The 14,088-nt window shown below is 39.9% G+C and overlaps 1 protein-coding gene across 3 annotated transcripts in view; it reads right to left on the minus strand.

Moving 5' to 3' along the window:
* The window catches only part of ZCCHC17 (zinc finger CCHC-type containing 17), a 52,152-nt gene that overhangs the window by 31,132 nt on the left and 6,932 nt on the right, over nucleotides 1-14,088 (minus strand). For 2 of the 3 annotated variants that reach the window (XM_055573864.1, XM_055573867.1), the window contains exons 2-3: nucleotides 11,302-11,422; nucleotides 2,809-2,866 (exon numbers count right to left, since the gene is read on the minus strand). In XM_055573864.1, coding sequence (XP_055429839.1) covers nucleotides 2,809-2,866; nucleotides 11,302-11,367 — 124 coding nt within the window. In that variant the 5' untranslated portion in view covers nucleotides 11,368-11,422. Of the gene's footprint in view, nucleotides 1-2,808; nucleotides 2,867-11,301; nucleotides 11,423-11,622; nucleotides 11,724-14,088 lie in introns of those variants that run through there. The other variant, XM_055573865.1, reaches the window with a different exon arrangement.

Below are 14,088 nucleotides of genomic sequence, written 5' to 3' on the forward strand. Positions count from 1 at the left end.
CCATTTAAGGGCAGAGAAGCTAAAGTACACTGTGGAAAAGTCAACTGCTCAAGTTAACCAATAAACCTACAGAAGTGCCCAGGATTAGAACTCGTGGAGTTTCCATCTAACAATTTGGCTCCCTGAGCTCTCCCTTCAAGCTTATCTCAGCACAGTTGTTAGACTGACAGATTCACTTGTAAACTGGCAGCCACGATCAGAGGCATCATCTGACAGGGTATGGATATAAGTGAGTTGAGGACTAACTGCTGGAAGCTGGCAGGCTTTTAACCCTCACACAGTCACCAAAGTGTCACATAAATGCTCAAGTAAGGATGGGACTTTCAGGTACTGGTGGCTATGGCAAGTACACTGACAAGAAAATCTGTCTTCAGATCTAAAGAGGTGCATACCATACAGGGATAAGGATTAGTTTCATGTCATTAAATCTTAGCCAACATGAAAGGAGAAATTTTATTACAGATTGCAGATTGCTAGCTTGGAAACTGGAGAAGGCAATGGCAACCCACTCCAGTACTCTGATGGAGGAGCCTGGTAGGCTGCAGTCCATGGGGTCGTGAAGAGTTGGACACGACTGAGCGACTTCACTTTCCCTTTTCACTTTCATGCATAGGAGAAGGAAATGGCAACCCACTCCTGTTCTTGCCTGGAGAATCCCAGGGACGGATTGGTGAGCCTGGTGGGCTGCCATCTATGGGGTCACACAAAGTCAGACACGACTGAAGCGACTTAGCAGCAGCAGCTTGGAAACTACCAGTAAGCTATTTCTAATTAGCTAAGATGCAATTTGCAGCAGAGTAGTCTCCAAAGCTAAAGGCAAGATCAGCTCTTGTAAAACAACAAAAAAATTTTTTTTAATTACAAATAGCAAAAGTTCCTTTAAAAAAAATAATTTTATAGTATAGTTGATTTACAAAGTTGTGTTTAATTTCTGCTGTACACAAACTGTGAAAGCTCTCTTTCCATCTCTCCTTTAGCAAACCAAGCTCCCCAGTGGTGACCATGGCTAATTTGTTGACTATTCTTTCAGACTTTCTTCTAAATATACACAATGACATTTAAAATACATAAGTATATGTTGTTGGTGGTAAGTCACTAAGTTGTGTCCGACTCTTTTGTGATCCCATGGACCTTAGTCCAGCAGGCTCCTCTGTGCATGGGATTCTCCAGGCAAGAATACTGGAGTGGGTTGACATTTCCTCCTCCAGGGGATCTTCCTGACCCAGGGATGGAACACAGTGCTTGCATTAGCAGGTGGATTCTTTACCACTGAGTTACCTCAGAAGCCATAGGCATATGTGAACATGCCTTAAAAGGGGGAGAGGGAGATAAGCAATTTGGAGTGATTGATAATAGGTTATTGTCACATAAGCATGCTGATGCTCAGTCGTGTCCAACTCTTTGCAACCCCATGAACTGTAGCCCACCAGGCTCCTCTGTCTATGAGATTTCCCAGGCAAGACTACTGGAGTGGGTTGACATTTTCTCCTTCAGGGGATCTTCCCAACCCAAAGATTGAACCTGGGTCTCCTGCATTGCAGGCAGATTCCTTACCACTGTACCACCTGGGAAGCCCAAAATAGGTACCGAGTTTCTTTTGTATGACAAATATGGTATCAAACTAGATTGTAGTGATGGTTGCAAAATTCTGTGACTATACTAAAAACTACTCAACTGTGCGCTCTGAATGAAATGTACATCTGTGAATTATATCTTAATAAAGCTGTTAAAAATGTTATATAAATGGAACCATAATACAGGTCATCTTTCGGGATTAGTTTTTTTCACTCAGTATAATTCTCTGGAAATGAATCTAGATTATTGTGTATTTTGATACTTGATTCTCATTCCTTTGTATTGCAGAGCAGTATTCCATTGAATGGATGTATCACAGTTATATTTTTAATCACTATCGAGAATGAGCATCTTCTAAGATATTTATTGTTCAACTGCTGTTTTTTCTCCTATGAATTATCCTTTCATATCCTTGGCCCCATTCCTACTTTCCTCTTTTCTATTAGTCCTGTGTCATATGGACTGCAAATTCTTTTTTCTCATTTAACTTTGCTTATGATGATGTTTGCAATTATGTTTTTTACTTTTATATAGTCAAATATACTTCTAGATTGACTTTTATGTAGTCAAATACTCTTCTATATTTTCTCTTAATAATATATCTATGTACATCTTTTACATTAAGATCTTTAATACATCTGCATCAGGAGGCCTGGGTTCTAGTCCTGACCATGCTATAACCTAGCTCAAACATTCTGAGCAGGTCACCAGTCTATGGAATCTACTTAACACAATTATTTGGAGAAACAAATAAGACTATAGATACAAAAAGGATTCTCTAAAAGTGTTCAATAGATCTATCAATTATGAAGAAAATTTAAAGCATTTTATGTATATAAATTTGTACTGGTTACAATACTATTTCCTTTCCCTATGCCACATACTAGAAAACTCACAATGTTGGTCTTAGAGAATAAGTAGCTTGCTCTCCCCCAAATCCTAAGTCCAAAGAGGTCAAGTGACTCAACCAGGATCACAGGAGAAATTCAGGGAAGAGTCACTTCTAGAAGTGAACACAAATGGTTATGCCCCCTACCCTCCCCAGAAGTCAGAAAAACACCATTCTTCAGAGTTAAGGCTTCCTAAAAGTGAACTTTAATCAATTGTCTGTATTTGTATCTTTACACTAGAAACAAAAACAAACTACTATCTGAAAAAATTAGAGCTTATAATTAGAGGTGAAAGTAGACAGAGCCAAATGAGAGTGCTGAATTTCAAGTTATTGGTTCCCACCTTGCTTCCGACAGCCTGGGATTTTGATAAAGGCTCCATAGTCCGTGACCATAGCAACCTATAAAAACACAAAAAAAGAATCTTTGTCACACAAATGAGCTCTCTCCTATAGAATTTAACCTCATCTCTTTGCATTTCCACTTGGTACTGACTGCCTGTGTCTGTTGCAAAACTGCCTAAAAGTGATATTCTGTCTTTGAGATTTAAACTGACAGATATGTATGATTCTAATAAAAACACTGGTGAGACTGGAGTTATGTCAGATGGTATGATGGTACTTGTTGTTCAGTCACTAAGTCATGTCCAACTCTTTGCGAGGCTTCTCTGTCCTTCACTATCTCCCTGAGTTTGCTCAAATTCATGTCCATTGAGTTTGTGATACCATCCAACCATCCCATCCTCTATCGTCCCCTTTTCTTCCTGCCCTCAATCTTCCCCAGCATCAGGGTCTTTTCCAGTGAGTCGGTTCATTGCATCAGTATTGAAGCTTCAGCTTCAAAATCAGTCCTTCCAGTGAAGGTTCATGGTTGATTTCCTTTAGGATTGACTGGTTTGATCTCCTTGCTTTCCAACAGACTCTCAGGAGTCTTCTCCAACACCACAATTTGAAAGCATCAATTCTTTGACTCTCAGCCTTCTTTATGGTCCAAATCTCACATCCGTATAAAGTTATAGTTTATATTCTCTGGAACAGAGGTCCCCGATCCAAATAGAGAAGTTTAATAATTTGGGATGGATTGTGTGAGGCATCTCTTTTTCCTAAACTTTGAACCAGTAAGACCATATAGCTTGCTCTGCTGCTGCTAAGTCACTTCAGTCGTGTCCAAGTCTGTGCTCTATTTCACTCCAAACTGGGGTCTTGGGTTTTATCAAGACAATTAAAGAAAAAGTCATTACACAAACAACATCTGACAGAACTTGAAAAGATATAATCAGAGAAAGAGTTGTCATTTGCAGAGTTGACCTAAAATGGAGAAGAGGCTTGATGTTAGTCACTCAGTCATGTTCCACTCTTTGCGACTCCATGGTCTATCACCAAAATTGATGCTTTCAAACTGTGGTGCTGGAGAAGACTCGTGAGAGTCCCTTAGACAGCAGGGAGATCAAACCAGTCAATCCTAAAGGAAATCAACCCTGATTACTCATTGGAAGGACTGATGCTGAAGCTAAACAGCCAACTCATTAGCAAAGACCCTGATGCTAGGAAACACTGGGGGCAAGAGGAGAAGGGGGCGACAGAGAATGAGATGGTTGGATGGCATCACTCACCCAGTGGACATGAGTTTGAGCAAACTCAGGGAGATAGTGAAGGACAGGGAAATCTGGTGCGTGGTGCAGTTCATGGGGTAGCAAAGAGTCAGACACAACTTAGCAATTGAATAACAACAACAAAAGAGGCTTGATGGATCTATGTAATATGCAGGCCATAGGTAACAGAAACATTAGGCCCAAAAGCCTTGTCAAATAAATCATCATCTCAGACTCTACCTCTACTGCTCTCCTCCCCTCTATCCTCTAACCCCCTGCTTCCAATTGTGGATTGGGATTAAAGTTGCCACTATATACTGTATTTATCACTAATTCATTATTATGTATAAAATATTCAATACAATGTTACATAAACATTGTTCTTTCCAGTGACTTTAAACTTGGTTGTTTCATCTTGGGCAATCACTGTTTACGCTTAAACATAACTAAAACAAGGGGAAGGAAGAAGGGAAAGGGGAAGATGATTTTTGCTGCACCTCTATTCACTAACACATACTAAATACTCACTACATGCAAAACACTATTCAAAGTGCTTTACATAATTCTCATGACACCATATAATGTTGGATGGACTATTATTACTCTCATTTGATGGATGACAAAACTGATGCATGGAGAGACCAAGTGTTCAAATATACAATGTTCAAAGCTAATAAGTAGCAGAGCTGTAATTTGAATCCAGGGAGTTCTTAATGACACTACAGCTGCTCATGGGTTCCCTTTAACTATAAAACTGTTAACAGCCAAAAGCAATGTGACATTCGTTATCTTATCTGCTCCTGGAACAATCTTAGGAGTATATATAGTGGGCCCCCATGTTCCAGATGAGGCAAAACAGTTTAGATATAGGAAGAGCCCAGGCTTTGAAATGAAAGATGTAGCTTCTAATCCCAGCTCTGCCACTTCTTACTTGTGGAATCTTGAACACAACTTGCTTTCCCATTTGCACTCACTTTGCTGCTGCAAATAACAAATCAGGTACTAGTACCCGGCATCCAAAGTACATTCAATAAATTGTAGCTTTCTATTAATTTAAAGTCCAAAACACTGAAGCACAAAAATGTGAGTGACTACTGGAACCGCAAAACAATTACCTTAGATACAGTAGGTACAGAACCTAGATCCTTTGACTCATAATCCAGTGCCTCATAGTTCACCAAATATTATCACTACTCACTTCAATGTTAGGATAGAAATAGATGAAAACTTCCACTCTCCTCATTCTTAAATGGGCACTTAAACTAACTCTCCAAGATAAAGCATTAAGAATGGGTTAAGAACCAACATTTCTAAACTCCTGTTTTAAAATGACAAATATACTATGTTGGGGTAGAGACCAGGTATTCCCAAAGAAACAGGTCAATGAGGCAGATACTGTACTTAAAATCAAGGCAAGGTGGACCTTAGAGATTAGCTGATCCAATCCTGCCATTTTTCAAATGAATAAAGTGAAGACCAGAGACATGAAGTACTTATCCAAGTTCACAAAGCAAGTTGTTCTCTGTAAAAAGGGCTGCATGGATAAAGAAGATAAAACTTAATATTTGTAGCTATGATAAAAGAAAATCCCTTCTTCTTTCTGGACCAACAAAAGGCACCCGGGCTTTTGCTCCAGGGTTCTAGATAGAGGGCTGAAATGATTCATATTGTGCAACATCATTATTTAAGGGCATAATTATCTAAACAACTTAAAAGCAGCATCTGGAAAATGAAGCCCAAATCACCTTACTGCTGTAAAAACAGTATCACCTTTCAGTCCTGAAACTTCACTGTCACATTATGATCTTTTGTGGAAATATCATAACAGATCTTAATTTGGCCTATCCCAAAAGAGAAGGTTAATGTGCTCCAGAATGGATGCACTCAACTGTTTACTTAGGAAAACACATTCCTGCCCATTTCTAACACCAGGTGTTTCCATCACTGTGTCTCTTAGGGTGCACTCAGACTTGAAATTAACAGAATGACACCTGCCTTAGATGATTACACAGTCTGCCTGGTGTCCCAAGAACAATTAATCAAACAGCTCAGGGGAGAAAATTCAGTAATTATCTCAACTGAACTCAGGGCTTGGGTAAAATGAATTTACCATCTTCAGATTAGATGTTGCATCAGCCTTAAAAGTAGTTATCCCCATAATGTGAACGAGGACCCTGAGGCTCAGAGACATAAGTTATCTGTCTAAAGTAACAAAGTTAGAAAGTATCAGGACCAGGTACAGAAGTTTTCTGATTTCTAGTCCAATGTTATTTTCAATTTACCAACACCAATCTCGCTTCAGCATTTCTTTGGCTATGGCTGGGTTCAGCCAAATCCCAAATCTCTTTCCTATGCTTGTACCCACTACCATGCTTAATGGACTCTGGCAGCAAGATGCCTCTCAGAGGACAAGAGAAGGATGAATATTAGCTTGTCAGCAATCTTGTCACTGGGTCCCCCAACTATGCTGAGCCTGCAAAGAGAACTGCTAGAATATGGGGCACACCACCAGTTTCTTCAAAGGGAACTGACCCTAAAATGCTTAGATTCAAATTTAACTCAAAAATTTATTTACCAAGCACTTGTATGCAAGATACAACATCAGGCACTATGAAATAAAAACAACATAAAAAATAGAGATGCTCAGCCTATTTTTAAAAAAATTTGAATTAGTTACCAAGATACACGAGATAAACATAGCCTCTGCTCTCCAGTAACACACATTCTTGTGGAGAAGACAGACATATACACAAGAAACCATAGTACAAGATAGACTATAAATGTGATGATAGAGGTGCAAACAAATGATGGTAGAACAACTAAGTTTACCATCCACCTTCCTCCTATACCACCCAATTCAGTCAAGAGTTCTCTTATGGACCTTTTGGTTCCACCACACATTGATGAACAACTGAACAAACCCAGCTGCAGACTTAGAGAACTTGATTTAGAACTTGCCATTTATTAACCATCAGGGCAATTATTTAATTTCTAAGAAGTTTCATTATCCATAAAATGGGATTAACAATTTCTAAGAAGAAAGTCAATGACACATAATGTGTGAAAGTGCTGACATACATTGGGTTTACAAAATTTTTTTGAATTTTAATGTAAATACTTCTTTATAAATATTAGGCACTCAACTAAATGTTTGCTGGATGAATATTCTGAAGTTTCTTCTTTTTAATTTATCATGAAATTGCTCTTTCTCTAATTCCAGTCACTTTTAGGCATTTTTCAAAATGTGTTCCTGAAATACTAGAACTATAGTTCTAGAATTACAACTATAAAGTTTTTTCTGAACACTACTCTAGCCCATCCATCCTTGACCAATAAAATATAAAACCTACACTAATTCAAGCCTCGTCTCATATAAAAAGATAAAGGTTAGAAGCCACTTTATTACAAATCTGAGTCAGTTTGTAGAAAGAGCTCTTCTCCCTTTTGTGCAATACCTCACAAGTGAGGCCTTCATGATCAGAAAAATCAGTTTTATCTCCTGAGCTACAATTTCTTCTTTTTGAGCTCTAGTATCTCACTGACCTCTGGGGATACCATAGGCCCTAAAGAAAGAGGACAGAGATTCTGAAGAGCAGTTGCTTGCTATTTATCAGAATGTTATCATCCTTTCTGCCTTGACTTGTACATTGCAAGTTGGAATCCACTTAATAGAAGTCTAGAACCACATTTATCTATAATCAACCAATAGTCACAAAGTCTGTCTTCAAAGGCCTCACATTATTAGGTGGTAAAACTTTTGTCAACTATCATAAAGAAAGTATGAATGCCATAAGAACGCCATAGTTAAAATAGGTACTCATAAGACACTGAAAACAATCTCGTTTGCTTTAAAAAAAGGGAGATAACATTAATGAATTGCTGTATCTCAGGCATTGTGTTTTCATACATGATAGTTTATTTAACCATCATCACAATCCTATGAAAGTTGTTTTTATCTCCATCTAACAAATGAGAAAACTGAGGCCCAAAGAAATTAAGTGACAACCTTAAAGATTACATAGTAAGTAAAAGAGCTAGGACTGGAATCCAGGTTTTGTATGGTTCTAAAGCCTCTGCTCTCTAAACAAATACAATGCCTTCTCCCTCAAAGGCTGATCATTCATTCAGTCATCAAGGTGTATTGAGCACCTTCCATTTTCTACTCACCTACCTGAGACTACACAACAGTGAACAGAACAAGCAGGGCCCTGACTTCATGGAGCTTAGCATCCTCTAAGGAATGTGAAGTCAAGTGGGCCTTAGAAAGCATCACTACGAACAAAGCTAGTGGAGGTGATGGAATTCCAGTTGAGCTATTTCAAATCCTGAAAGATGATGCTGTGAAAGTGCTGCACTCAATATGCCAGCAAATTTGGAAAACTCAGCAGCGGCCACAGGACTGGAAAAGGTCAGTTTTTATTCCAATCCCAAAGAAAGGCAATGCCAAAGAATGCTCAAACTACTGCACAATTGCACTCATCTCACACGCTAGGAAAGTAATGCTAAAAATTCTCCAAGCCAGGCTTCAGCAATACGTGAACCGTGAACTTCCATATGTTCAAGCTGGTTTTAGAAAAGGCAGAGGAACCAGAGATCAAATTGCCAACATGCGCTGGATCATGGAAAAAGCAAGAGAGTTCCAGAAAAACATTTATTTCTGCTTTATTGACTATGCGAAAGCCTTTGACTGTGTAGATCACAATAAACTGTGGAAAATTCTTAAAGAGATGGAAATACCAGACCACCTGACCTGACCTGCCTCTTGAGAAATCTGTATGCAGGTCAGGAAGCAACAGTTAGAACTGGACATGGAACAACAGACTGGTTCCAAATAGGAAAAGGAGTACATCACGGCTGTATATTGTCACCCTGTTTATTTAACTTATATGCAGAGTACATCATGAGAAACGCTGGGCTGGAAGAAGCATAAGCTGGAATCAAGATTGCCAGGAGAAATATCAATAACCTCAGATATGCAGATGACACCACCCTTATGGCAGAAAATGAAGAGGAACTAAAAAGCCTCTTGATGAAAGTGAAAGAGGACAGTGAAAAAGTTGGCTTAAAGCTCAACATTCAGAAAACTAAGATCATGGCATCTGGTCCCATCACTTAATGGGAAATAGATGGGGCAACAGTGGAAACCGTGTCAGACTTTATTTTTGGGGGGAGCTCCAAAATCACTGCAGATGGTGACTGCAGCCATGTAACCCTAACCCTAACCCTAAAAGATGCTTACTCCTTGGAAGGAAAGTTATGACCAACCTAGACAGCATGTTAAAAAGCAGAGACATTACTTTGCCAACAAAGGTCCGTCTAGTCAAGGCTATGGTTTTTCCAGTGGTCCTGTATGGATGTGAGAGTTGGACTGTGAAGAAAGCTGAGCACTGAAGAATTGATGCTTTTGAACTGTGGTGTTGGCAAAGACTCTTGAGAGTCCCTTGGACTACAAGGAGGTCCAACCAGTCCATCCTCAAGGAGATCAGTCCTGGGTGTTCATTGGAAGGACTGATGCTAAAGCTGAAACTCCAATAATTTGGCCACCTCATGCAAAGAGTTGACTCACTGGAAAAGACCCTGATGCTGGGAGGGATTGGGGGCAGGAGGAGAAGGGGACAACAGAAGATGAGATGGCTGGATGGCATCACGGACTCAATGGACACGAGTTTGAATAGACTCCGGGAGTTGTGATGGACAGGGAGACCTGGCGTGCTGCGATTCACGGGGTCGCAAAGAGTCGGACATGACTGAGCAACTGAACTGAACTGGATGAAGACAGACTTTACACAAGTACAAAATAAATATAAGGCTAGCCATTTATTTATGGTGGGAAAAAGATCTCTGAAGAGATGACATTTGGGCTGAGGCCTAAAAAATGAGGAGTTGGTGAGAAAGCAGGATGGTTAGAGACAACTGCATGTACAAAAGTCCTGAGAAGGAAGCAGGCTTTAAGAATATTTGAAGCTATAAGGAGACCAGAGTGACTAGACAAAGAGTTGTTGTTGTTTTAGTCACGAATTTATGTCTTGACTCTTTTGCAACCCATGGACTATAGCCAGCCAGGCTCCTCTGTCCATGGGATTTCCCAGGCAAGAATACTGGAGTGGGTTGCCATTTCCTTCTCCAGGGTATCTTCCCAACCCAGGGACTGAATCCGAGTTTCAAATCCCATGGACAGAAGAGCCTAGGGGACTACAGTCCATGGGGTCACAAAAATGTTGGATACAACTTAGTGATTAAACAACAACAAAAACAAGACAATGAATAGAGTAGAACAAAACGACACCGCCAGAGTAAGCAGAAGCCAAGTTGGCTAAGGGTCATAAAAACAAATTTGGATATATTCAACTGTAATGAGAAACCGAGAAGAGCTTCAAGAAAGCAGCTTCGTCCAATCTGTTTTTAAAATGACATTCTGGGCAATTTCCTGGTGGTCCAGTGGTTAGGACTCGAGGCTTTCACTCCCAAGGGCTCAGGTTCAATCCCTTGTCGGGGAATTATGATCCTGTAAGCTGTGCATTGTGGCCAAATAAATAAATAAAACGTTATTCTGGTTACAATGTGGAAAAACAGATTGGAAGGGAAGTACAAAAGAAGTAGAGAACCCAGGAAGGGCTAGGAAGAGATGGAAAACTTAAACTAATGGGGTGCCATAAGATGTCCGTATAGACACCAGAGACATATTTGGGAGGTAGAAAGATAGGACTTGCTAATAGACTGGAGAGAGAGGGAAAAAAAGATCAAATCAAGTGAAGAAATCAAGGATGTTGCCTGGATTTCTAGCATGGGTACCTGAATGAATAATGGGTGTTTTTGCTGAGATGGGAAAAATGAAAGAACAGATTTCTTGAGAAAATAAAAAATTCAGTTTAAAACATAAATTAGAGGGAGTTCCCGGTAGTCTAGTGGTTAGCATTCCAGGCTTTCACTGCAGTGGCCCAGGTTCAATCCCTAGTTGAGGAACGGAGATTCTACAAGCCATGAAGCATGATCAAAAAAAAAAAAAAAGTTCCCTTAAATTAGAGATGCTATGAGGTATCCAAATGAAGATGTGTCAAGTCTGCAGTTAGAAGTCTGGAGCTTAGAGGAGGTACATGTGGGAGTCAGATGTTCTACTGGCACTCCCCATTTAAACTGTAACATTCAAGGCATTCTCAAGTATTCAGGAGCTCCAAACCCCGCAGCTTTTCACCCTTAATTTATGCTTAATGTAAATGGTAGGATTTCAAAGACAAAAGAATATACCTCTCCTTGGAAAATAGTATAGAGAGCAGGCAAGTTCTCCATGGTCTCGGGTCTTCCTGAATTCATCCTTAATGCTCTATGGTTCCTCCATTTCTCTTCTGCTAAAGCTAATTGAAGTGTTCTGTCACAAAGAAATAAAACAAGAAACAATTAGAGACATATCCGTATAAACAAAAAAGTGTTGCTGATCTACATGTTCTCCCTACAGAATAATATCATTAGAGTTAACACCATGTACTTTTATTCAAACCTCTTTTGTCCACTGTAATTATGAGGAGTTTTGGAAACCTTGATCTTACTCCTTTTCAATTTGATACTTACCCAAGGTAATTAGCCTATTGTTTTTTGTTTTTTAATTGTTATTACTGCTATTCTTTTGCCAAGCGAAGGCTTTTGGTGGGGGAGGGAATTAATGAATGGACCTGTAAAAAAAAAGGAATAATAATAGTAATAAGAGCTAACATTTATCAAGCACTTACTATGTTCAGGCTCTGTGCACATCCAATATCTCATTTAATCCTCAAAATTTTCAAGATGTAGGTTCAATTAATTATCATATACATGAATGAGATAACCAAGGCTTCCAGAGGTCAACTTAATAGGTCTATGTCAAAAACCCAGAAAATGGTGGAGTTAAATTTTGGCTGACATCACAGTCCATGCTTTTAACAATGATGCTGTGCTGTGCTCAGTCATTCAGTTGTGTCCGACTCTTTGTGATCTCATGGGCTGTAGCCCACCAGGCTCCTTGCCCATGGAATTTTCCAGGCAAGAATACTGGAGCAGGTTGCCATTTCTTACTCCAAGGGATCTTCTCGACCCAGGGATCAAACCTGTGTCTCTTGCATTGACAGGCAGATTCCTTACCACAGTACCACCTGGAGAGCCCTTTTAAAAATGACACTAGGCACTGAAATGACTTCAAAAAGAGAGTATAGCTTACTTTTTTTCCCTAATGAAATTAAAAACATGCATGCTCATTTTTAAAGTATTAATAATGAAGAAAAGAAAATCATCTTTAATTCAGCCTGATTTATATCCTTTCAGACTTTTTATATCTACAAGTGGGTTTTTTAATGGAATCATGAAACCATTAATTAATCTTAATTAGTAGCCATTTTCTTCTATATTTTAATAATTCATACACAAATACACACATCTTTTTAAAATGACTATATAATAATCCCATTGCTGGATGCACTGAACTTATTTAATTATTTATGAATCATGTTAAAACGCAGATTGCAATTCAGTAGGTCTAAGGTGGTGCCCAAGAAAGGGCATTTCTAACGAGCTCCCGGGTGATACTGATGCTGCCAGAGTATCAAGTCTCAGAACTCTGAAGTTGGAAGAGACCTTAGAGGTACTCTTGCTCAGCTTTCTGGTTTCAAACAGAGAAGAAACCAGCAACCTAGTGGCTCTTAACCATGGCTCTTTCAGGATAAATCGCTGCTGTGCCGTGTGCTGTGCTAAGTTGCTTCAGTGGTAAGTCGGACTCTCTGAGACCCCATGGACTATAGCCCACCAGGCTCCTCTGTCGATAGGATTCTCCAGGCAAGAATACTAGAATGGACTGCCATGTCCTCCTCCTGGGGATATTCCCAACCCAGGGATTGAACGCACGTCTCTTATGTTTCCTGCATTGGCAAGGAGGTTCTTCACCACTCGCACCATCTAAGAAGCCCACAATACAGTATGATCAGTGCTTTAAAAAAAAACAAAGTGATTAGGTTCAAAGTATTAAGAAAACAAAGAGGCCACAAAGACTTGGACACGACTGAGTAATTTCACTCACTCATTAAGAAAACAAAGAGAAGAGAGCCTGGGGGAAACAAGGACATTTACAAGTTTAAAAGGTGACAAATGAGTAGAACTTTAAGAATAAATGGAAGTCCTCTAGCAGAGAATACTGTTTGTTGGCCTCATAAGAGTGTTTGACTCTTTGTAACCCCCTATACATTAAGATTGCCGGGAGAAATATCAATAACCTCAGATATGCAGATGACACCACCCTTATGGCAGAAAGCGAAGAAGAACTAAAGAGCCTCTTGATGAAAGTGAAAGAGGAGAGTGAAAAAGTTGGCTTAAAGCTCAACATTGAGAGAACTAAGATCATGGCATCCAGTCCCATCACTTCATGGGAAATAGATGAGTAAACAGTGGAAACAGTGGCTGACTTTATTTTTCTGGGCTCCAAAATCACTACAGATGGTGATTGTAGCCATGAAATTAAAAGACACTTACTCCTTGCAAGGAAAGTTATGATCAACCTAGACAGCATATTAAAAAGCAGAGCCATTACTTTGTCAACAAAGGTCCGTCTAGTCAAGGCTATGGTTTTTCCAGTGATCATGTATGGATGTGAGAGTTGGACTATAAAGAAAGCTGAGCGCCAAAGAATTGATGCTTTAGAACTGTGGTGTTGGAGAAGACTCCTGAGAGTCCCTTGGACTGCAAGGAGATCCAACCAGTCCATCCTAAAGGAGATCAGTCCTGGGTGTTCATTGGTAGGACTGATGTTAAAGCTGAAACTCCAATACTTTGGCCACCTGATGCGAAGAGCTGACTCATCTGAAAAGACCCTGATGCTGGGAAAGATTGAGGGCAGGAGAAGGGGACGACGGAGGATGGGATGGTTGGATGGCATCACTGACTCGATGGACATGGGTTTAGGTGGACTCCAGGAGTTGGTGATGGACAGAGAGGCCTGGCATGCTGCGGTTCATGGGGTCGCAAAGAGTTGGACACGACTGAGCGACTGAACCAGAGAAGGCAATGGCAAGCCAC

The sequence above is a fragment of the Bubalus kerabau genome, chromosome 3, assembly GCF_029407905.1.
Source record: "Bubalus kerabau isolate K-KA32 ecotype Philippines breed swamp buffalo chromosome 3, PCC_UOA_SB_1v2, whole genome shotgun sequence".
NCBI classification, from domain to species: Eukaryota; Metazoa; Chordata; class Mammalia; order Artiodactyla; family Bovidae; genus Bubalus; species Bubalus kerabau.